The sequence below is a fragment of the Pristiophorus japonicus genome, unplaced genomic scaffold (genome assembly GCF_044704955.1).
Source record: "Pristiophorus japonicus isolate sPriJap1 unplaced genomic scaffold, sPriJap1.hap1 HAP1_SCAFFOLD_2025, whole genome shotgun sequence".
Lineage (NCBI taxonomy): Eukaryota > Metazoa > Chordata > Chondrichthyes > Pristiophoridae > Pristiophorus > Pristiophorus japonicus.
The window spans coordinates 6,422-30,769 of record NW_027251721.1 but is presented as its reverse complement, the minus strand read 5'-3'; the positions used below and the strand labels follow the sequence as shown (position 1 = coordinate 30,769).

Here is a 24,348-nt window from a genome sequence, read left to right as displayed (position 1 = left end):
GCCTTGGTCACCCTGGAGCCACGTCTCAGTAATCTCAATTACATCATATCCGTCAACAGCTATCTGCGCAGTTAATTCATCCACCTTATTACGAATGCTCCTTGCATTGAGACACAGAGCCTTCAGGCTTGTTTTTTTTAAACACTCTTTGTCCTTTTAGAATTATGCTGTAATGTGGCCCTTTTTGATTTTTGCCTTTGATTTCTCTTCCCTTCCCTCCAACTTTCCTTATCTCATTTCTACCTTTTGCTTCTGCCCCCATTTTACTTCCATCTATCTCCCTGCATAGATTCCCATCGCCCTGCCATATTAGTTTAAACCCTCCCCAACAGCACTAGCAAACACTCCCTCTAGGACATGGGTTCCGGTCCTGCCCAGGTGCAGACCGTCCGGTTTGTACTGGTCCCACCTCCCCCAGAACCGGTTCCAATGTCCTAGGAATTTGAATCCCTCCCTCTTGCACCATTCCTCAAGCCACATATTCATCTTAACTATCCTGCTATTTCTACTCTGACTAGCACTTGGCACTGGTAGCAATTGTGAGATTACGACCTTTAAGTGAAATGTGCAGTATAGCATGAAACCTTATATACAAACATGAGGCAGATCAGCTGAAAGCATAAAAGACACGGGGAAAGGACAAAAAAAAGATTACAGTACATAGCTCCAATAGACGGTCAAATGGTCTACACCTGTATTGTAATTTCTTTGATTCTAAAATGGTTGCACAAAGATTCAACTTTCTTAAAGGGAGAGTGACCGATGATCCCCTCCCCGCCCATGCATGGCTGAATAAACAAGTTTATTCTTAAAATGTGTTTTAAAACCTGTGAAATCTTCTCAATGTTTTCTAAGAAATGGCTGCTAATGAAAAGATATGAGCGGGAAGAGGAGATGCTGAGAATTGCCATGATCATTCGGAGAAAGCGAAAGAATCTGGGAGTATCAGGAGAGAGCCAGAATATGTACAGGCAAGACTGCCAGGAAGCAGCAGGGTGGGCAACAGCTACTTTGAACACTGCTCAGACATTTATTTCCAATTTCTTGGGATAATTTGGTTTATCAAAATATTCTGTTCAAGAACAAATACTAACCTTGTGTGCAGGAATAAGATTGATAAGAATGGAGTCCAGTAGGTCTTGCGTTACTCCGTCTCCTTCCATGATGATAGAACTCATCAAATCCAACATGTGCATCTGAACTTTCTGATTGTGGCTGTTGCTGAGATAAAAGTATGTTAAATGGTTACTGATTATTATAGTACTAACTCCTACAATCCAAAGTGGCATTCCTCATTCTTCAAATAATAGTGCACCTTCTGATAACAGACACTCTGTCTCATTGTTGTGTGTCATTTAGCAAGTCAGATTTGGGAACAGCATTATTTGAAGAAAACTTCAGGGTTAACTTGTGAACATTTTTAATACATACATGTTTAAAACTTGCTCAAATTGTTAATTTCTTTCTATTATATGAAATTTTACCTTGCAAGTAAGCCTTGGTAATTGCTAGGAACAGGTTGGTTTGGGTTTTTTTATCGTTGGGAGACAAACATTTAATCAGCTTTCCCGATCCTCTTACCCACAAAGGATATATGCACATTAATACAGTGGATTGTATGTTCTAACTTATAAGCAGAAAAAATTATCGTTTCTAGAATTGGAAAAATCACCTTTTAGAAAAAACAGCAGTATAAGGCAAGCCCTGCGCCATCTATTGTGCCAGGCAAGGTACAGATAATTGACTACTCCAACTTGCAATTTGATATCATCTTGAGGATACACAACCGCCAAAAAGCACATTATTCAGTCAGTTTTTTTTTCCAGTAATCTTTGAATGCGAATGAAATATGTAATATAAGCCATTAAACTGGAGGGGAATTTTTTTTTGCAGTCACCAACATTAATTAAAACGGATAATGATGTATGTAGAAGAACTGTGCTTTATAGGGTATCAGAAAGGGCAGAAATTCAATGTGATAATACAGCACACATCCAGTCGCAGTATTCAAGGGGAATATCTATTTAAATTCATCTGTTAATCTGAAATATTGATTTCTTGAAATTATGATTACATGGAGGGAAGGTGATAAACCACCATTATGAGACACGAAAAGCAATTTTAAAAAGGGTTATTTGAATTTCACCATGAAAATATTGCTAAAATATGATGTAGCCCCAATGAACCAGTAAAATTATCCAATGAGCAGCAGAGCCAAACAAGACAGAAGGTGCCTACTTTGATCCCAGTCTGTCCAAAGTTAGCTGGACTGCAGTATGGGCATTACAATTCATTTTAGCTCTGATTTGGGTGGATTGTTGTCTTCCTCCTTGAAATACATCATCAGTTAAGAACAGGCAGAGTCAGCATGGATTTATGAAGGGGAAGTCTTGTTTGACAAATTTGCTGGAGTTCTTTGAAGATGTAACGAACAGGGTGGATAAAGAGGAACCAGTCGATGTGGTGTATTTGGACTTCCAGAAGGCATTTGACAAGGTGCCACATAAAAGGTTACTGCACAAAGTTCATGGGGTTGGGGGTAATATATTAGCATGGATAGAGGATTGGCTAACTAACAGAAAACAGAGGGTCGGGATAAATGGTTCATTCTCTGGTTGGCAATCAGTAACTCGTGGGGTGCCGCAGGGATCAGTGCTGGGACCAACTATTTACAATCTATATAAACGACTTGGAAGAAGGGACTGAGTGTAACGTAGCCAAGTTTGCTGACAATACAAAGATGGGAGGAAAAGCAATGTGTGAGGAGGACACCAAAAAATCTGCAAAAGGACAATAGACAGGCTAAGTGAGTGGGCAAAAATTTGGCAGATGGAGTATAATGTTGGAAAGTGTGAGGTCATGCACTTTGGCAGAAAAAAAATCAAAGAGCAAATTATTATTTAAATGGAGAAAGTTTGCCAAGTGCTGCAGTGCAGCAGGACCTGGGGGTACTTGTGCATGAAACACAAAAGGTTAGTATGCAGGTACAGCAAGTGATCAGGAAGGCAAATTAAATCTTGGCATTTATCGCAAAGAGGATGGAGCTTTTCTACAGCTATATAAGGTATTGATGAGGCCACACCTGGAATACTGCGTGCAGTTTTGATTCCATATTTACGAAAGGATATACTTGCTTTGGAGGCAGTTCAGAGAAGGTTCTCGAGGTTGATTCCGGGGATGAAGACGTTGACTTATGAGGAAAGGTTGAGTAGGTTGGGCCTCTACTCATTGGAATTCAGAAGAATGAGAGGTGATCTTATGGAAACATATAAGGTTATGAGGGGGCTTGACAAAGTGGATGCAGAGAGGATGTTTCCATTGATGGGGGAAGACGAGAACTAGAGGGCATCATCTTAGAATAAGGGCCCGCCCATCTAAAACCGAGATGAGGAGAAATTTCTTCTCTTTGAGGCTTGTCCATCTGTGGAATTCGCTGCCTCAGAGAGCTGTGGAATCTGGGACATTGAATAAATTTAAGACAGGAATAGACAGTTTCTTAAACAATAAAGGGATAAGGGGTTATGGGGAGCGGCCGGGGAAGTGGAGCTGAGTCCATGATCAGATCAGCCATGATCTTATTGAATGGCGGAGCAGGCTCAAGGGGTCATATGGCCTACTCCTGCTCCGGTTTCTTATGTTCTTATGTAGGCATGGGCTCAGCTTTGAAGCTTCCTGCAAGTAAAAGACTCACTATCAATGCTAAAGAATAACAGCCATTTCTGTTAGGTAAAGAAATGCACCTCAGAAAAGTCAAGAAGCTTCAGGGTTGATGGAGGGTGGGGGAGAAGATAACTGGTGAAAGAAAAATCTGATTCAAGTTGTACTTGTGCAAGTGGTTTATTGTTAGTTTTGTAGAAATGTGAATTCTAATTCCTTGCAGTTTATTAAAGTCCAATCTCATTGGGAAAGGAGTTTTTCAAAACTGCATCTGATACAATTACAAAATACAACTGCCATTCATTTGTAGAGAGGAAATTACAAGTCTGTTTATAGACAAATGAGCAGGTAGCAGATAGCTCTGACGAAGGGTCATCGACCTGAAATGTTAACTCTGTTTCGCTCTCCACAGATGCTGCCTGACCTGCTGAGATTTCCAGCATTTTCTGCTATTATTAGAGTCTTGGGCCACCACCGACCTCGGGTCAACCCCCGCGCTCCCCCCCAGCCCAGACATCTCCAGACTTGGGATGTCTGAAAGAATTCCGAAGTTCGGAAATACACAGAATCCAGAGCAGCTACTGTCCCGAGGCTTCTGGATTCTCGACGCTGTACCTATATTGGTATCTGTAGATATTTTAAATATAATGGCAACTCAAAATTAAAATGTAGACCATTCCTTCCAAAGATTAAAATGGAGGAGTGAGTATGGGGAGGTTGCAAGAATAGATCATTTATTTTTAATTGGTTTAGATGCATTATTTAATCCAGGGGTAATTGGAAAAATGTGTTTGTGCTCCATGTAAATGAAGTTGGCAGGTGTCAGTGTCTACTAAAAGCTACACTACTGTTATGTTAGACTAGTTCCTGTAACATTATATTTAATCTCAGTAAACGTTATGAATATGCCTTACTGTCAGAGGTTAAACAGCATGATTTGCTTTGTCAACTGATTTATTCAGGCCTGCTGAGATATCCTACCTTCAAAGAAAAGTATTTCCTTAAAACAGGATCATTTCAACAGATCAACAATGCTCTTCCCTCATTCTATATATTTTAAAAGGAAGAAGCTCCATTAGGGAAACAAGGTGCCACGGAACTGAAATACATTACTGGCATAAATCTCAATAGAAACATAGAAAATAGGTGCAGGAGTAGGCCATTCGGCCCTTCTAGCCTGCACCGCCATTCAATGAGTTCATGGCTGAACATGCAACTTCAGTACCCCATTCCTGCTTTCTCACCATACCCCTTGATCCCCCTAGTAGTAAGGACTTCATCTCACTCCTTTTTGAATATATTTAGTGAATTGGCCTCAACAACTTTCTGTGGGAGAGAATTCCACAGGTTCACCACTCTCTGGGTGAAGAAATTCCTCCTCATCTCGGTCCTAAATGGCTTACCCCTTATCCTTAGACTGTGTCCCCTGGTTCTGGACTTCCCCAACATTAGGAACATTCTTCCTGCATCGAACCTGTCTAACCCCGTCAGAATTTTAAACGTTTCTATGAGGATATATGAAACCTGTAACCTTACTGGTCTGCAAAACCTTGCATCATAACAGAGTCCACATTGGGGAACCAGAGAAAGTGCCTTTCATCAAGAGAAAATGTTATACTGGTCTTTGGTAGACAAGCATAAACATGTATTATAGTGAGAAAAAACTACTAGTGATTGAAAATGTACTCAATTAAAAGTACATATTTAAAATTCTTTTTCTATTGGAAAAAAAATTCCATGGCAGCATTCAGTACACTGAAAAATAAAAAGCTTATTACTAAGTGTGTCAATATAACTGATTTTCTTGGGGATCATCAGGACAGGCCAATGGAGACTATTCTACTGTAAACAAAAAATAGCTTACAGCAAGAAGCAAAAGAAAATGCTTAAAATTTCTCAAGAATAAAAATATATTCGTGCTTTTATTCTGCGTTAATAAAAGGCCATACATAAAGCCACATAAACATAACATACTGTACTTAAAAATCTTACTTGATGACGGAGAAGAGGGTCCTGAAGAGCTGAATAAAAATCTCATTACAATCTTCAAGCTCAAAACAGATGTTATAGGACTTAACCCATGCCAGGTTCTGTGGAACAGAACAACATTAGCCAGTTTACTATAACCGAGAACAGATAATTAAAGTAAGAGAATAGATTATTTAATATCTGTAGTACAATAGCTTCAAAATAAATTGTCAAAATATTACTTACAAAATGATGGACCATCAGTAAAACTACAAATATTTGTGACCCCCCAAATAGTTTTAAGTGGTTAAGCAATGCAAATGTAGTAACAGAAATATCCCACTATTTTCAAATGAGCCTCCCATAATGCTGCTGACACAGTATGACTGAGATTTGGAATTCAGTGCAGCAGTGGTCAAATCTACACCAATGTGCTGCATATCTTTTCATAGATTAAGTGCTGACTAGAGAAGTAGACAAAACCATATGATCAAGAACTTTTACATGGAAGGGGCTTGGAGATCGGAATGGCTCCTTGGGCATCGTGTCCACGTAGCTATCGGGACCATGACTCCAATCCATTTACCTTCTCACTACCACCGTCCAGGGCCTCAAACACTCCTTCCAGGTGAAACAGCGATTTACTTCTACTTCTTTCAAGTTAGCATACTGTATTCACTGCTCGTGATGCGGTCTCCTCGACACTGAGGAGGAGACCAAGCGTAGATTGGGTGTCTGCTTTGCAGAACACCGACGTTCAGTCCGCAAGCGTGACCCTGAGCCTCTGGTCACCTGTTAGTTTAATTGTCTGCTCCACTCCACTCCCACCACGGGCTCCTTCACTGTTCCAACGAAGCTCAATGTAACCTTGAGGAACAGCACCTCATCTTTCGATTCGACACTTTACAGCCTTCCGGACTCAACACTGAGTTCAACAATTTCAGATCATAACCACTGCTCTCATTTTTTCGGACTGCAATTGCCCGTCATGAGTCTAATATTTCCATAGAGAGAGTGTTCGAAGATCAGGCCCTCAAATCTAGCACCAAGCTTATGGTCTACAGGGCTTTAGTGATACCCGCCCTCCTGCATGGCTCAGAGACGTGGACCACATACAGTAGACACCTCAAATCGCTGGAGAAATACTACCAACGATGTCTCCGCAAGATCCTACAAATCCCCTGGGAGGACAGACGCACCAGGGTTAGTGTCCTCGATCAGGCCAACATCCCCAGCATCGAAGCACTGACCACACCCGACCAGTCCGTTGAGTGGGCCACATTGTTCACATGCCTGACACAAGACTCCCAAAGCAAGCGCTCTACTTGGAACTCCGACATGGCAAGCGAGCCCCAGGTGGGAGACGAAACGCTTCAAGGACACCCTCAAAGCCTCCTTGATAAAATGCAACATCCCCACCGACACCTGGGAGTCCCTGGCCAAAGACCGCCCTAAGTGAAGGAAGAACGCTGAGCACCTTGAGTCTTGTCGCCGAGAGCATGCAGAAAACAAGCACAGGCAGCGGAAGGAGCGTGCGGCAAACCAGACTCCCCACCCACCCTTTCCTTCAACGACTGTCTGTCCCACCTGTGACAGAGACTGTAATTCCTGTATTGGACTGTTCAGTCACCTTAGAACTCACTTTTAGAGTGGAATCAAGTCTTCCTCGATTTCGAGGGTTTCTATGATGATGATTTCCATGTACACCTCCTCTAAGCCTATCTTTTGTTTCTTTATTTGTCCCGTACCATCTCCTTTCACCTTGCACCATCATCCCATTTGTCATTTAATCTCTGGCCTTCCACCCGAATACAGACTTTCCCTTGTGTTCTTTCCTCCCCTCCCCCCATTTTTCTGCCCCTGTACTTGCTTGAAACCAGTTACATCTCTAAACTTTTCCAGTTCTGATGAAAGGTCATCATCCTGAAACATTAACTGTTTCTCTCTCCACAGATGCTGCCTGACCTGCTGAGTATTTACAACATTTTCTGTTTTCATTTCAAATTTAAGTATGCCAAACTTCAAAGGGATGAGAAATAAATTGACAAAGCAAACCAAGCTGAAGTGTTAATGGTTAAACCTGCAAGTATTTGGTGTGATGCAAAACAAGTACAGACCCGTAATATGCAACAGCTACTTGTGTAGTGATGCAACCATGGTCAAAAAATTAGTGTCTCAAGCTTAAAGAAAATGCTTACACAAATGCAAGAGCGGAACATAAAGAGCAACAAAGTCCTGAGGTGCAAAGGGAATATGAAAAAGAAACTTTTTGGTGATACCAAAGCTAGCAGCAAAAGTTTTATAATTAAATGAAAGGAGAGCAGTACATGGGATTGTGGGCCCATTGAATACAGATGCAGGTGCGATTATAGTGGATAAGAAGAAAATAGCTGACTTGTTAAATGAGCACTTTGTATCTGTATTCACAGTGCAGGAAGAGGAAAAATACTAGAGAACCTAAAAATAAGTCAAGGGAGTAACTTGAGGATTTAATACAAGTTAAAAAATGATGGGCCTGAAATTACGGTCTCTCCGGGTGCATACAATGCGCGCACACGCTCGAAGAGGTCCCGCAAGATCCGGGTTTGGGCGTGTAATGTGCATGTGCTTAAACCCGGAACTTGCGAACTGTCAAAAATGGCAATGGCACTCATTTCCAGGAAAAGGGCCTTCGCAGGCGGAGAATGCCCAACTACAGTCATTTTCCAACATTCCATTGACTCTGGATCAGTTCCTATGGAGTGGAGGGTAGCCAATGTAACCCCACTTTTTAAAAAAGGAGGGAGAGAGAAAACAGGGAATTATAGACCGGTCAGCCTGACATCGGTAGTGGGTAAAATGATGGAATCAATTATTAAGGATGTCATAGCAGTGCATTTGGAAAGAGGTGACATGATAGGTCCAAGTCAGCATGGATTTGTGAAAGGGAAATCATGCTTGACAAATCTTCTGGAATTTTTTGAGGATGTTTCCAGTAGAGTGGATAAGGGAGAACCAGTTGATGTGGTATATTTGGACTTTCAGAAGGCGTTCGACAAGGTCCCACACAAGAGATTGATGTGCAAAGTTAGAGCACATGGGATTGGGGGTAGTGTACTGACATGGATTGAGAACTGGTTGTCAGACAGGAAGCAAAGAGTAGGAGTAAATGGGTACTTTTCAGAATGGCAGGCAGTGACTAGTGGGGTACCGCAAGGTTCTGTGCTGGGGCCCCAGCTGTTTACACTGTACATTAATGATTTAGATGAGGGGATTAAATGTAGTATCTCCAAATTTGCGGATGACACTAAGTTGGGTGGCAGTGTGAGCTGCGAGGAGGATGCTGTGAGGCTGCAGAGCGACTTGGATAGGTTAGGTGAGTGGGCAAATGCATGGCAGATGAAGTATAATGTGGATAAATGTGAGGTTATCCACTTTGGTGGTAAAAACAGAGAGACAGACTATTATCTGAATGGTGACAGATTAGGAAAAGGGGAGGTGCAATGAGACCTGGGTGTCATGGTACATCAGTCATTGAAGGTTGGCATGCAGGTGCAGCAGGCGGTTAAGAAAGCAAATGGCATGTTGGCCTTCATAGCAAGGGGATTTGAGTACAGGGGCAGGGAGGTGTTGCTACAGTTGTACAGGGCATTGGTGAGGCCACACCTGGAGTATTGTGTACAGTTTTGGTCTCCTAACCTGAGGAAGGACATTCTTGCTATTGAGGGAGTGCAGCGAAGGTTCACCAGACTGATTCCCGGGATGGCGGGACTGACCTATCAAGAAAGACTGGATCAACTGGGCTTGTATTCACTGGAGTTCAGAAGAATGAGAGGGGACCTCATAGAAACATATAAAATTCTGACGGGGTTAGACAGGTTAGATGCAGGAAGAATGTTCCCAATGTTGGGGAAGTCCAGAACCAGGGGTCACAGTCTAAGGATAAGGGGTAAGCCATTTAGGACCGAGATGCGGAGGAACTTCTTCACCCAGAGAGTGGTGAACCTGTGGAATTCTCTACCACAGAAAGTTGTTGAGGCCAATTCACTAAATATATTCAAAAAGGAGTTAGATGAGGTCCTTACTGCTAGGGGATCAAGGGGTATGGCGAGAAAGCAGGAATGGGGTACTGAAGTTGAATGTTCAGCCATGAACTCATTGAATGGCGGTGCAGGCTAGAAGGGCCGAATGGCCTACTCCTGCACCTATTTTCTATGTTTCTATGTTTCTATGTTTCTACTGCTCAGTGAATGTTCTTAAAACTCTTATGCCTGGTAGAAGCTGGCGTAAGGCCTTCTTTTAGCAGTGTAAGAGTTTTAAAAGATAGAAAAATAAAATGTTATCAATAATTTTTATATTAAAAATCCTGTCTATTAAGGGAAGGTTATTCTTACCCCTATTAAAACATTAAAAATAAATTTTTGTCTAAAACATTTAATTAAATTCAATTAATTTTAAATATGTGAAGTGTTTTTTTAATTTAAAATGTGTGTTTTTCGGCAGTTATTCTCATTGGTAGTAATGGCAGCTCCGTACAAACGGAACTCACCATTACTGTGAATGGGGATACACCATTTTCATTGGTTGGTCCAGCCCACGTGATCCCAGGATACGCACACACTCCTGGAAGACGTGGGCCTCTGTGCATAGAGGCCTTGGAGCAGAAATCTTCGTTCCTCCGGGACCATCAGGTACACGTTTTACCTCTCTAGTCCGGGACTCTTTCATCCAGAAACATCGGTTCGGCCTCAGTTGGGCCTGCAGGAGAGGAGCGTTTTTTTTTTTAAGTTTCAATCGGCTGCAATGGCTGATCAGACAGTGTGTTCGGCGATCGGCTGGGAGTGTGTCAGTTAGTGAGTGCGTGCGCGGGTGCTGAGGGAGCCGTCCACAGGCTGCCGTGGCACGCACTCACACATGCATACATACAGGAGCCTGGGCGCTGTCCATTGTAAGCAAGGCCTCCCGTAGTTCAGGAAATTCTGTTCCGGCACCGGTCAGGTCCCGAGGGTGCCGGACTGGAGAGGTACAACTGTGCATTAGCAAATATTTTTGTGGTTGGAGGCATTCGCCCACGGGAAGCCTCTGATCACAATTTCAGAGCCAATAATGGAGCAACCACTTAGACCACAATCTCGAGGACCTGATGCTTTCTCCTGCAGAGTATTAAAAGTAGTAGATGAGGAAACTGCCGATGCGCTGGTCATAATTTTCCAAAACTCTCTAGATTCAGGAATTGCACCTTTGAATTAGAAAATTACACGTCATTCCATTAAAAATGAGAAAGGGAGAGATAAACCAGTTATCTACAGACGTGTCAGTTTACTGCACAAGATAAAAGTTCACGGGGTTGGGGGTAATATATTAGCATGGATAGAGGATTGGCTAACTAACAGAAAACAGAGAGTTGGGATAAATGATTCATTCTCAAGTTGGCAATCAGAAACCAGTGGGGTGCCGCAGGGATCAGTGCTGGGACCCCAACTTTTTAGTGGAAGGGACTGAGCGTAGCGTAGCCAAGTTTGCCGACGATACAAAGATGGGTGGAAAACAATGTGAGAGGAGAACACAAAAAATTTGCAAAAGGACATAGACAGGCTAAGTGAATGGGCAAAAATTTGGCAGATGGAGTATAATGTTGGAAAGTGTGAAGTCATGCACTTGGGCAGAAAAAAAATCAAAGAGCAAGTTAGTATTTAAATGGAGAAAGATTGCAAAGTGCTGCAGTACAGCAGGACCTGGGGGTACTTGTGCATGAAACACAAAAGGTTAGTATGTAGGTACAGCAAGTGATCAGCAAGGCCAATGAAATCTTGGCCTTTATTGCAAAGAGGATGGAGTATAAACGCAGGAAGTCTTGATACAGTTGTACAGGGTATTGGTGAGGTCACACCTGGAATACTGCGTGCAGTTTTAGTTTCCATATTTACGAAAGGATGTACTTGCTTTAGAGGCAGTAGAGAGAAAATTCCCCAGGTTGATTCCAGGGATGTGGGGGTTGACCTACGAGGAAAGGCTGAGGAGGTTGGGCCTCGACTCACTGGAATTCAGAAGAATGAGAGGTGATCTTATCAAAACGTATAAGATTATGAGGGGGCTTGACAAGGTGGATGCAGAACGGATGTTTCCACTGATCGGGGAGACTAGAACTAGAGAGCATAATCTTTGAATAAATTTAAGACAGAAATAGACAGTTTCTTAAACGATAAGGGAATAAGGGGTTATGGAGAGCGGCCAGGAAAGTGGACCTGAGTCCATGATCTGATCAACCATGATCTTATTGAATGGCAGAGCAAGCTCGAGGGGCCGTATGGCCTACTCCTGCTCCTATTTCTTATGTTATTAACCAAAAATTGTGGGGAAGTAACAAGAATCTATTAGAGACAGAGCAACTGAACATTTGGACAAATATAAGTCAGTCAGCATTGAGATAATGCAGGATTTATCTGACTCATCTAGCTGAAATTTTTGGGGAGGTCACAAGCATAGTGGATAAGGCAGTGTATCTATATGAGCTTCCAGAACACATTTGATATGGTTCCGCACAAGAGATTAGCAGCAAAAATGAAAGCAAGTGGAATTGGAGTAACCTTGTCATATGGGCAGATAATTGGCTGGGAGGTAGGAGACAAGAGTAGGGATTGATGAGATGTGACAAGTGGTGTTACCCAGAGATCTGTACTAGAGCTTCGGCTTTTCACCATATATATTAATAACTTGAATGACGAAAGAGAGAGTTGTATATCCTAGTTTGCAGGTGACAATAATGAGGAGGTCCAGTAAGTTGTATGGTTGGGAGGAAGGATCATAGAGAGACAAGCCGAGTGGCCAAATTGTAGCAAATGGAGTTTGATGTGGCAGTGTGAAGTCACTTTGGACCAGAGAAAGATAAGTCGGAATATTTTCTTAATGATGAAAGACAAGGAGCTGAGGCGGAGTGAAGGCATTTAGGTGTATTGTGCACAAATCACTAAAAGCTACTGCATATATACAAAAAGTAATGCAAAGGCTAATAGAATGTTTGCCTTCATCTCAAGGGGATTGGAATTCAAGTGAGGAAGTGATGCTTCAGTTGTCGAGTCTTGGTTAGACCCTATCTGGAGTACTGCCTTCAGTTTTGAACACCGAACATCAGGAAAGATAAATTAGCCTTGGAAGGGTTACAGCACAGACTCATCAGAATTATACCAGGAGTTAAAGGGTGAAATTATGAGAACAGATTCTGTAAACTTGAATTTAAAAAGTTGAGAGGTCATCTAATCGAGGTATTTAAAATGATTAAACAATTGGATACAGAAAAATTATTTCTTCTGGTGGGGAATTTAGGACGAGAGGGCATAATCTTAAAATTAGAGGTATGCCATTTTAGGAGTGAAATCAGGAAGCACGTTTTTACACAATGGGTCGTGGAAATCTGGAATTTGCTCCTCAAAAGGCTGAGGATGGTGGATCAAATTGACAGTTCCAGAATTGAGATTGACAGATTTTGGTTCAGTAAGGGTATTATGGGCGATGCAACAAAGGCGGGTAAAATGGAGTTGATGTGCAGATCAGCCATGACCTAACTGAACAGGCTCGAGGGACTGAATACCTTCCTCCTATTCCTATGTAAGGTGGCGATTGAGATTGCTTTCTATTCTATACAAAGTGCAATATCCAACAATCAGTTTCTGAAGATGGCTTATTACAGATGCACTAGAAGCATATGGAAAATATAAAGGAGGCAAGAATAAACATTCAATAATACTGATTTAACACAAAAATGGAAGCAGAGAGCACCTTCAGAGATTTGTCCTCATACATGACACACAGTACGAGTTGGTGTCATTATTTAGTAACACCAGATTAAAAGTAATCTACACACCTAAATTACTGAATCCTGAATCTATCCACGGATCAAAGGCAAGCAGAGTCTAAAGTCACAACTCATAAGAGTCACCATATCATAGGCAGTCCCTCGAAGTGAGGACGACTTGCATCCACGCCAAAAAGGAATGAGTTCACAGGTGTTTTTCAATGAAGGACCTAATATTCCAGATCCCGAACTACATCTTGAACTGTGGAAGATGCCTGTGCGTGAATTTTTTTAACGTGTGGTGGCCGTTGCACGCCAGCCACCACATGGGCTTGACAGAGCTCGGTCTTGGTCCAGTGGCAAGGGTTAACCAAGACGTCTGGAGACCTGCTCTACTGCACAGACTGAGTGCGCACACATCGCAGTGTGGGCTGGCCTGTGCTGCTCCTGGGCCCTCGCCTCTCCTGGGCCCCGGTTACTTCCCTCTACAAACTCTTACCACTCCTTCGCCCCTCCTGCTGTGCCTGCCCACACTGCAATCAACAACCGGACATCGCCCTCCTGCAGCAGCACACGCTGCTCCCTCCAACTGCCCCAGCCTGCTGATGATCTTACAGGCTGGGACCGTACCAATTTCTGGACCGGGCCTGGCTGCTGAGGGGCGGTGAGTGTGGAGCTGGGCCGGGTCGGTGTGAAAAATGGCCCCAGGCCCAGCCAGAGGGAAGTGGGGCCGGAGCGGCTGCTAGGCCCATGGGTGACCATCCCAGTCAGGGACCCAGGCCGTGCTGGACCTCGCCGACTGGTCAACAGCCACAGAGCGGGCACGCCGGCTAGTGCTGCCCACCCACCTGGGGCTTATCCGGGGCCTCACCGCTCCCCGAGCCGCCAGTCGGTGAGTGAGGGCGGGCTGTTCACTTGACGGGGCCCTCCCCTGTTCGGCACCCCCTGAAACTGTTCACCTGGAACACCATTGCCCTCAGGCACAACCCACCTGCGGAGTACTTGCTGCTAGTTATCCACAATAGAGTAAAGAATTTTACCATCACTGCAGACCTGAGGGCCAGGATGTCACCAAATACGCTGTGGACCTCAGGAGACTCGCGGCGCCGTGTGATTTTGGCGCACACCTTGACGAGGCGTTACAGGACGTTTTCGTCATGGGGATTGGCCACGAGGGCCTCCTTTACAAGCTGTTCGCCACGGAACCCACAGTCACTCTGACAAAGGCCATCACCATCAGCCGGGCACATATGACCTCGACTTGCAGCACCAAGCAAATAATCCACACAGTCTCGAACCCGGCAGGCACTGTCCACAGCATAGCGCCCACCACGGACAAAACTGCAGAACGTGGCGCTGCCCGGGACAGAGAGCACGGACCTCAGGGTCCTGGAACTCAGAGTCCGCTGAGGGGGGCCAATCAAGCAGCACCATGCTGGCGCTGTGGAGGAAGCTATGGGGCTCACCGGTGCAGGTTTGCGGAGTACACATGCAATACCTGCCACGCGAAAGGCCTCCTTCAGCGTATGTGTAAAAGAAATCGGACTCACCACGTGGCTGAGGAGATGGAGGATGATCCACCATCCAGCGAGGAGCAGGCAGAAGATGATGACGTGTACCGACGATTCGCCCCCAATCAGTCTTGAGTATACCCAACAACTAAGCATATGCAGCCCTCTTGGGTTAAGAATTCACTACCCTCTGCATGTAGAAATTTCTCCTTACAGTAGTCCTAAATGGCTGACCCTTTATCCTGATATCGGCCCCTAGATCTAGTCTCTCCAGCCAGGGGAAACAGTCCCTCAGCATCGACCATGTCAATCCTTCTAATACTTTTATATGTTTCAATGAGATCACCTTTTGTTCTTTTAAACTCCAGAGAATATAGGCCCATTCTACTCAATCTCTCATAAAACAGCCCTCACATCCCATGAATCAATCTAGTGAACCTTCATTAGACTGCCTCAAAAGCACATATATTCTTCCTTAGATAAGGAGACAAAAACTGTGCACAGTACTCCAGGTGTGGTCTTACCAAAGCCCTATATAATTGCAGTAAGACTTCCTTATTCTTATACTGCAACCCCCTTACAATAAACACTAACCTACCATTTTCCTTCCTAATTGCTTGCTATACCTGCATGTTAACTTTCTGTGATCCATGTACAAATTTGTATCTGGCCGTGAGGATGCTCTCCTTTGGTTTCAACTGGTCACGAATGAGTTCAGTCAGTTCCTCGTATGACTTGTCCCTGGCGCTCACGGGTGCCAGAAAATCCCTGACGAGACAGTAAACCTCATCTCCACAACTGGAGAGCAATATTGCCTTACGCTTATCTCTCATTGCGTCTGTGTCCTCCGTCAGGTCGTTTGCTGTGAAGTAGTACTCGAGGCTTTCCGTAAAGGCCTCCCAATCAGGTACTTTCAGGTTTCCCACCACAGCGCCCTCTGTGGTGTACCATTGTGCTTATATTACATTTAAGGTACCAGGACGATACACACATCAATACATTACATCTCAACACTAAGCTGGGTAGCGGTGTGAGCTGTGAGGAGGACGCTAAGAGGCTGCAGGGTGACTTGAACAAGTTAGGTGAGTGGGCAAACGCATGACAGATGCAGTATCATGTGGATATATGTGAGGTTATCCACTCTGGTGGCAAAAACACGAAGGCAGAACATTATCTGAATGGCAGATTAGGAAAAGGGGAGGTGCAACGAGACCTGGGTGTCATGGTACATCAGTCATTGAAAGTTGGCATGCAGGTACAGCAGGCGGTGAAGGTGGCAAATGGTATGTTGGCCTTCATAGCTAGGGGATTTGAGTATTGGAGCAGGGAGGTCTTGCTGCAGTTGTACAGGCCTTGGTGAAGCCTCACCTGGAATATTGTGTTCAGTTTTGGTCTCCTAATCTGAGGAAAGACGTTCTTGCTATCGAGGGAGTGTAGCGAAGGTTCACCGGACTAATTCCAGGGATGGCAGGACTGACACATGAGGATAGACTGGATCGACTGGACCTGTATTCACTGGAATTTAGAAGGATGAGAGGGGATCTCATAGAAACATATAAAATTCTGACAGGACATGTTAGACGCAGGAAGAATGTTCCCGATGTTGGGGAAGTCCAGAACCAGAGGACACAGTCTAAGGATTCGGACTGAGATAAGGAGAAACTTCTTCACTCAGAGAGTTGTTAACCTGTGGCATTCCCGACCGCAGAGAGTTGTTGATGCCAGTTCACTGGATATACTCAAGAGGGAGTTAGATGTGGCCCTTACGGCTAAAGGGATCAAGGGATATGGAGAGAAAGCAGGAAAGGGGTAGAGGTGAATGATCAGCCATGATCTTATTGAATGGTGGTGCAGGCTCAAAGGACCGAATGGCCGACTCCTGCACCTATTTTCTATGTTTCTATCACATAGACCATCTACTTTCATCTCTGAAACACTGCACGTCTCCACCCCTACTTCAGCACACCTGCTGCTGAAACTGTCATCCATGCCATAGTCACCTCCAGGCTTGACTACTACAAGGGTCTCCTGGCCATCCTCTCATCATCCACCGTGATAAACTTCTGCAGCCCATACGCTATCCCTCACCAAGTCCTGTATGCCCATCACCTCTGTCTTTGTTCTCGCTCAATACCCCAAATTTCAAGTCCTCATCCATGTCTTTAAATCCCTCCACAGCCTCACCCCTCCCCAACTCTGCAACCTTCACCAGCCTTACAATCCCCACCCGAGGTAGTTTTTGTTCCTGACTCAGACCTTATGCACATCCTTTAGTCACCCACCACTGGTGGCCATGTTTTCAGCTGCCAAGGCACCACTCTCAAATTCCCTTCTGCCTCTTCATCCCCCTCTCCTCCTTTAATTAAACCCCTCCTTGAAACCCACCTTTTTGACCAAGATTTTTTCACCTCTCCTAAGACAACCTTTTTTATCCTTTTGCCTCTGTGAAGCCCCTTGGCAAGTTTTTGCTATGTGAAAGGTGTTATATAAATGCAAGTTTATGCTGTTGTTTGTTCAATCACTAACACACCGCTCATTACAAAGTGCAGTGAAGTTTTCATCAATGATATGAATGCTGGCAGAGTGAAGCTTTTTTTAAAAACAAACTATTTAGTTAAGTCCTATTTTACTGCGGTGAGTCACTTAATTTTCTTTATTGGGCAGTATGTGCATCTACAGGTACAGCGTTGAGAATCTGGAAGCCTCGGGACCGAGGCCGCTCCGGATTCTGTGTATTTCCGGACTTCGGCAGCCCAAGTGGGCAGCGGCCTGAGGCAGGGGGAAGAGGCCGGTGGCGGCCCGAAGCAGTCATCCGGATTCCGGAACATTTTCCGGATTCTCGACGCTATACCTGTATAAAGAAAATTCAACCAATATTTTTTTAGGAATATCTGCATCCCAGAATACTAAAAGAGTAAGTAGTGGATGCATTGGTTGTCATCTTCTAAAGTTCTACAGATTATGGCACAGTTCCTGCAGATTGGAGGGTGGCAAATGTAACCCCACTATTTAAAAAAGGAAAGAGAAAAAACATGGAACTACAGACCGTTTAGCCTAACATCAGTAGTAGGAAAAATGCTAGAGTCTATTATAAAGGATGTGATAACGGCACACTTAGATAATATCAACGGGATTAAACAAAGTCAACATGGATTTATGAAAGGAAAATCATGTTGGACAAACCTGCTGGAGTTTTTTTGAGGATGTAACTGACAGAATAGATAAGGGAGAACCAGTGGATGTGTGTATTTGGATTTTTAGAAGACCATTAATAAAGTCCCACATAAGAGGTTAGTGTGCAAAATTAAAGCACATAGGATTGGGGGTAATGTATTGGCATGGATTGTTAATTGGTTAACTGATGGGAAACAGAAAGTAAGAATAAAATGGGTCTTTTTCAGGGTGGTGGGCAGTGACTAGTGGGGTACCACAGAGATCAGTGCTTGGGCCCCAGCTATTCACAGTATATATAGATTTGGATGACGGAACCAAATGTAATATTTCCAAGTTTGCTGACGACACAAAACTAGGTGGGATTGTAAGTTGTGAGGAGGATGCAAAGGCACAGCAAGGCGATTTAGATAGGTTGAGTGAGTGAGCAAACACATGGCAGATGCAGTATAACGTGGATAAATGTGATGTTATCCACTTTGGTAGAAAAAACATAAGGACAAAGTATTATTAAATGGTGATGGCTTGGGAAGTGTCGATATACAGAGGAATCTGGGTGCCCTTGTACACCAGTCATTGAATGCAAACAAGCGGATGCAGCAAGCTGTTAGGAAGGCAAATGGTATGATGTCCTTCATTGCAAGAGGATTTGAGTACAGGAGCAAGGATGTCTTACTACAGGGCCTTGGTGAGACCACACCTGGAGTATTGTGTGCAGTTTTGGTCTCCTGACCCAAGAAAGGATATACTTGGCACAGAGGGAGTGCAACGAAGGTTTACCAGACTGATTCCTGGGATGGCAGGACTGTTGTATGAGAAGAGATTGAGTCAACTCGGCCTGTATTCACTAGAGTTTAGAAGAATGAGAGGGGATCTCATTGAAACGTATAAAATTCTGACTGGGTTGGATAGACTGGATGTGAGGAGGATATTTCCCAACAAGGGGTCACAATCTCAGGATATGGGATCGGAAATTTAGGACCAAGATGAGGAGAATTTTTTTTACTCAGAGGATGGTGAACCTGTGAAATTCTCTACCACAGAAGGCTGTGAACGCCAAGGGCCCAATTTTGGCCATGACTTGCATCAATTTTTTTGGAGTAAGCTGGTTTTTCTGGTGCAAGTTTAAAAAACCCATTTTCCCCAATAAACTTGCTCCAGAGTAACTTAGTTAGATACGATTTTTTTTTTTTTTTTAAGTTCAGTTTTTTTTCCCCGAAAGGGGGGCGTTCCCAGACACTTACGCCAGCTTTGGCCATTTATGCCACTTTGGCCAGCTGACACTTACACCAAATTGACTTAAGTCAGCGTATGTGGCCGGATCTGAAAAACACTGCGGCCAGTTAAGAAATCGGCGCAGGTAAGTAAGGACCTGCACCCAAGCACCAAACATTCCAAATAAAAGTTAAAATAACTAAATAAAAATAAAGAACTCGGGTAAACAATTGATTAACAATTAAATATTTGAAGTAAATCCTACCTTGGGCCGGGGAAGGCAGCGGGCCGGCCTGTACGGGAGGCCATTCGGCGTGGGATAGGGGCAGCTGGCAAAGACGCATCGGGAGGCTGGCGGGGTCGGAAAGGCTGGGCTCGCGGCATCGGCGGCGGGGGGAGGCTGGGCTCAGCGGCATCTCTGGTAGGGTTCTGACAGCCTGGCACTCAGCGACCATTCGGCCACGGCTCGGGGCGGCGAACATTGGGTCCTGCTGACAACTTGCAGGACGCGCTGGGAGGGCGCGGAGCATGCGCGCAGACTTCACTGCGCATGGGACAGCTGCCGGCAGTGTTTTCAGCGCAGGGCTGTAGCTCCCCCCCCCCCCCCCCCCCACCATGGACGCCGCACCAGGACCCGGGACACTCGGCAGAGGGGCCAGGATACTAAGTAAGTTTTTTGGCGCCCTTTCCAGCACACAAAGTCGGCGCATAAAGGGTCAGTGCGCCAAAAAAACGGATTGGCTAAAATTGGACCCCAAGTCACTGAATATATTTAAGAGGGAGATAGATAAGATAGATTTCTAGAAACAAAAGGCATCAAGGGGTATGGGGAAAAAGCAGGAATATGGTATTGAGATAGAGGATCAGCCATGATCATATTGAATGGCGGTGCAGACTCAAAGGATCGGAAGGCCTACTACTGCTGCTATTTTCTAAGTTTCTAATTGTATAATTGATATGAATAGATATGTCCATTTTGACATTCTTTATTGTTGATTACCAGTAAAAAGAGTAGCTCTCCTATTATTTTCAAATGATCATAAGTGATTTACAAATTCATTCATGAGCCTTTTTTCTGGATTGGAGCTTGTTCGAATGAAATACAGCCCCAAACCATTTTACAAATACTTATGCAAAACCTCGCCATTCATGTATTATTCTATACATACTATGCAACTGCAGCAAGTTCTATTAAATTAAAATCCCACATTCTGATGAAAGGTCATTGACCTGAAACATTAACTCTCTTTTTCTCTCCTCAAATAATGCCTGATCTGCTCAGTGTTTACAACATTTTCTGTTTTTATTTCAGATTTCTAGCAGCCGCAGTATTTTGTATTTGTCCTATATGTAGTAATAGTGAAACTCAATTTTAGTTTGGAAATCTTGTTGGTCTATATGAACCATTTATAATATTCAAGATCAAATTCACAAACTGTATAATTATTTGTTTACAGCAAGAATCATTTATTTACAACAAAACTTTACCACAGAAATCTTTTCTATTTATTAGGTAAATAAAATATAAGAGACGAGACATTTTGGCCAACAAAACTTATATCTCAAGATTCCCAACACACCCATCTTAGCAACCAACTGCTTTTTGAATATATGCATGATTTTTCTCCCACAACTGCCTGGCGGATTATTCCATACATTTATATTGGTCTTAGAACTGCTCTTCTTGCTATCAGTTTTAAGTCGATCTTTCTCTGATTTAAATTTGTGCCCTCTTGTCATACTTTCGTAGCTTACTTTTAAGTAATATTCAGGACTTCCCTTAAATATTATATACCTAAATGAGTTCCTCTCAATCATTTTCTTTCTAGACTGTAGACTTGAGCTTCTCAAATGCTGTGAAGCGATCCCAGAAAACACACGTGAACTCCATTAGTTATGACCACACATATGGTGCCTTTTGAATTTTCACAGATTTCTGTTACGGAACTAGCTTTCAACCCAGTAACAGATACAAGTGGTTACATTTTTAGAATCGTTCACAATAAAATAAAGTCTGATATATAGGCCTGATTTCTATAATATTTACACAGGTTGTAATAGCTTACCTCTAATAAATAAAAGTATCTGTTAAACTGTGGGCTTTTGGTATCTTCCAATCCCTTCAGCTGCCGTGTAATGAACATGAAAATGTCCTGTGAATTACACACACACAAAAAATAAACACAAAGCATAATTCAACAAACATTTGCAAAACAATTCAAAATGCTTCCTGAAAGATCCGTGGTAAAATTGAATGCAGTTGTGGTGAACTATCAACATAAAATATGGACTTTAAGAAATCAGAATTGAAATATCAAATTAGTGAGCTGTAAATTGCACAGACGTTTGCAATAAATGCTGCAATGCCACATCATGCAGTTTAAAATGATCAGTGCAAATGAAAGGCACTCAGAAAAGGCCACGAATGGCAAGACTCTGCTTCTTCCAGGAACAACTTAAAAATTTGTTGGGGCAGTTTCAAATTACAACTGCACAAAGATGGTCACTTTATTATGGGATTAAAAAAAAATCCAAAAGTAATGCTCATGAGTAGCCACTAGAATAAAAAAAATCTAAACAATTAACTAAAAACGACATCTCGCACTTTAAAATGATGACTTCTCAGTGCATTAACATGCTTTTCTATAGAGTGGTGCAACATAGCTTCATGGCCACATTTTCTGATCTCAGCCATGTAATCAACAAAATTAAAATGCAGGCACAAATCCATTTACTATAGGTAAATGAGATAAGTACCCTAAATTTCCCTCACAGATCCCCGACTGGATGCACTAACAGGATGGCAACAAGTCTCCTATCCACACCTTCAGCTAAGAATGGTACGTGACATCAAGAGAACTGGAAGTAGACATCTTAAAAATGATTAAAGAGAGAGAAAACCGCAAACACTGGAAATATGCAGCAGCTCAGTCAGTATCAGTAAAAAGACAGGTTAATGTTTTGGGTAGAGACCTTCATCAGAACTGAAAACAAAGATAAGCAAAATACTCTAGTGACAGGAGGAATTAATTAATAGAACAACCTGCAAACTGCTTAATAGAAAAGCAGAACACTTTTACATGATATAAATATAATTTCCAGAGGCAATGGGAAGACATAGAAGAGCGAAGGTGGAAATAGCAAAGACAGTAAAAAAAAAAGGCATGGCAATGACTCAAGGAAAAAGGCAAGAAAATGGGAATAGGAAATAATCCCTTCAGATGCAGCTCTGAAATGAAAATAATAATGCTGAATGCAGTCACCCATCTTCAATCGAAAATAAATCAGTGCTTCAGGCCCCCACCCAAACGGTGTTCTGCCAAACAGTTTTTACTCAAAACATCAATCCTTGTTCTTCCCCCATACAGTGACAGACCCACTGTCCCATGAACCAGTATATCCTGTTGTAAAAAAAATGTAGGAATGCCTGGGAATATCAGATACTGTTCCTGAATGCTGTCACTTGGGTGTGGTTCCTGCCGGCCTTTGCCCTTTCTCTCCCAAATCTCCTCACTTCCACTGTTCAGGTTCCCCATGTTCCATCAGAGGTGCATTTTAGCCACAACTACACGTTAACTGTTTTAAACTGCCATTACCCACCCCTACTCTCTGCTTCTCATTGAGCTGTTGAATTCTCTTCTCAAATTTGGTTTCAGAATTCCTGGATTTCCCTGGACATCAAGACTTTGTTTCTGCACTGGACTACATCGCAAGACTCATCTGCTGTATCCTGGATTCTGCTGCTAAAAAATTTTTAAATAATTTTTAAACATCTTCCACCGGTGTATTTTTGCTGAGCGGGGTGACTCATTCAACTGTTTTTTCAGCTTTGTTGGTTGCTGGTTAGTGGTTTTACATTTTCTCCGCTGCTTCTAATCTACGGTGACCTCCAACTTCGCCATCACCTTTCTGCATCAAAAATGATTCTTATTCCCAAGGCAATAACCTCCATCATCCAATTCTCTACCCTTCAAATAGCTTCTGGATTTCACTCGTCTGCTACATCTGTCCTTGAACTTGGACAACAATTCATCGATGCTCCATGCCGACTCCATCCGACCTACATCAACTTTTTCCTTACACGACGCCTCCGACTTTAACTGTGGTCTCCCTACAATTGTCTACAACCTATTCCCTGCTACTACCAGGAAATATGCATCCCAATAATTGCTACGCAACCAGGCCTATGTAACTTGAATTTTTCCTGTGTCCATTCGCATGCACATTTTGGCTGCCGTTTCAAACCTGAGCCGTTAACTTTTATTTCCATTTTTTGCTCTCCTTTTATCATTTCTCTTTACCCCTCCAATCATGCCGCCTTTCATCTCTCCTCTCTCGGATGCTCTGCCTTCCCAAATTCCTACCCAATTCTTCATTAATCTTCGACCTACCTACTCTCCTGCCGCCGTCCCAGGCTTGACCTCAGTGCCTCTCTTGACATCCTCCATATGGCCCACTGTGGCACTCGAAACTGCCCTCTCATGAGCAGCAACCCCAACTGTTCCATCCTACCCTCTCGAGAACTTGCTCGCCCGGCACACCCACTGAGGACTAATCTTGGCTATCTCCTCCCCAGCCAACTCACCCCTTCCAGCGCTGACCCTGTAGACGCTGGCAGTGGGGCAGCCATCACCGATCCTCTCCACATCTCCCTGCAGAATGTCTGTTCAATTGCGAACAAACCCCTTGCCATCCGTGAGCTTCGACATCATGGCCGTGACCGAAACTTGGTTGAGGGGTGATGACATATTACCCTTAAATTAAGCCTCCCCACCTGGCTATCCCTTCCACCATTTGCCCCGCCCAGATTCCCGTGGTGACGATGTGACTCTCATCACCAAATGACACTTCAATCTGTCCCCCTACACCTCCGGCACTTTTTCCACCTTTGAACATCTCACCTTACTTTAAATTCTCGTTCTGTACCGTCCACCCAGATATCTTCACTGCTTTTCTCCCTCAGCTTCTGCACCGAGCGAATGCTCATCCTCGCTGATTTCAACCTCCATCTCAATTCATCATTCTCTCGGAGTTTACTAACCTACTGTCCTTCCT

At 43.5% G+C, this 24,348-nt stretch overlaps 1 protein-coding gene across 1 annotated transcript; it reads right to left on the bottom strand.

The window, feature by feature from the left end:
- Positions 1-1,094: 1,094 nt before the first annotated feature.
- On the bottom strand, positions 1,095-24,280 carry LOC139244090 (sister chromatid cohesion protein PDS5 homolog A-like; the record flags this gene model as incomplete). The annotated part of the gene is made up of 4 exons (XM_070870967.1): positions 24,200-24,280; positions 21,360-21,446; positions 5,650-5,747; positions 1,095-1,221 (listed from the first exon to the last, which is right to left on the bottom strand). Coding segments are annotated over exons 1-4 (393 nt in total), but the record flags the coding sequence as incomplete, so codon positions are not given.
- Between the last annotated feature and the right edge of the window lie 68 nt (positions 24,281-24,348).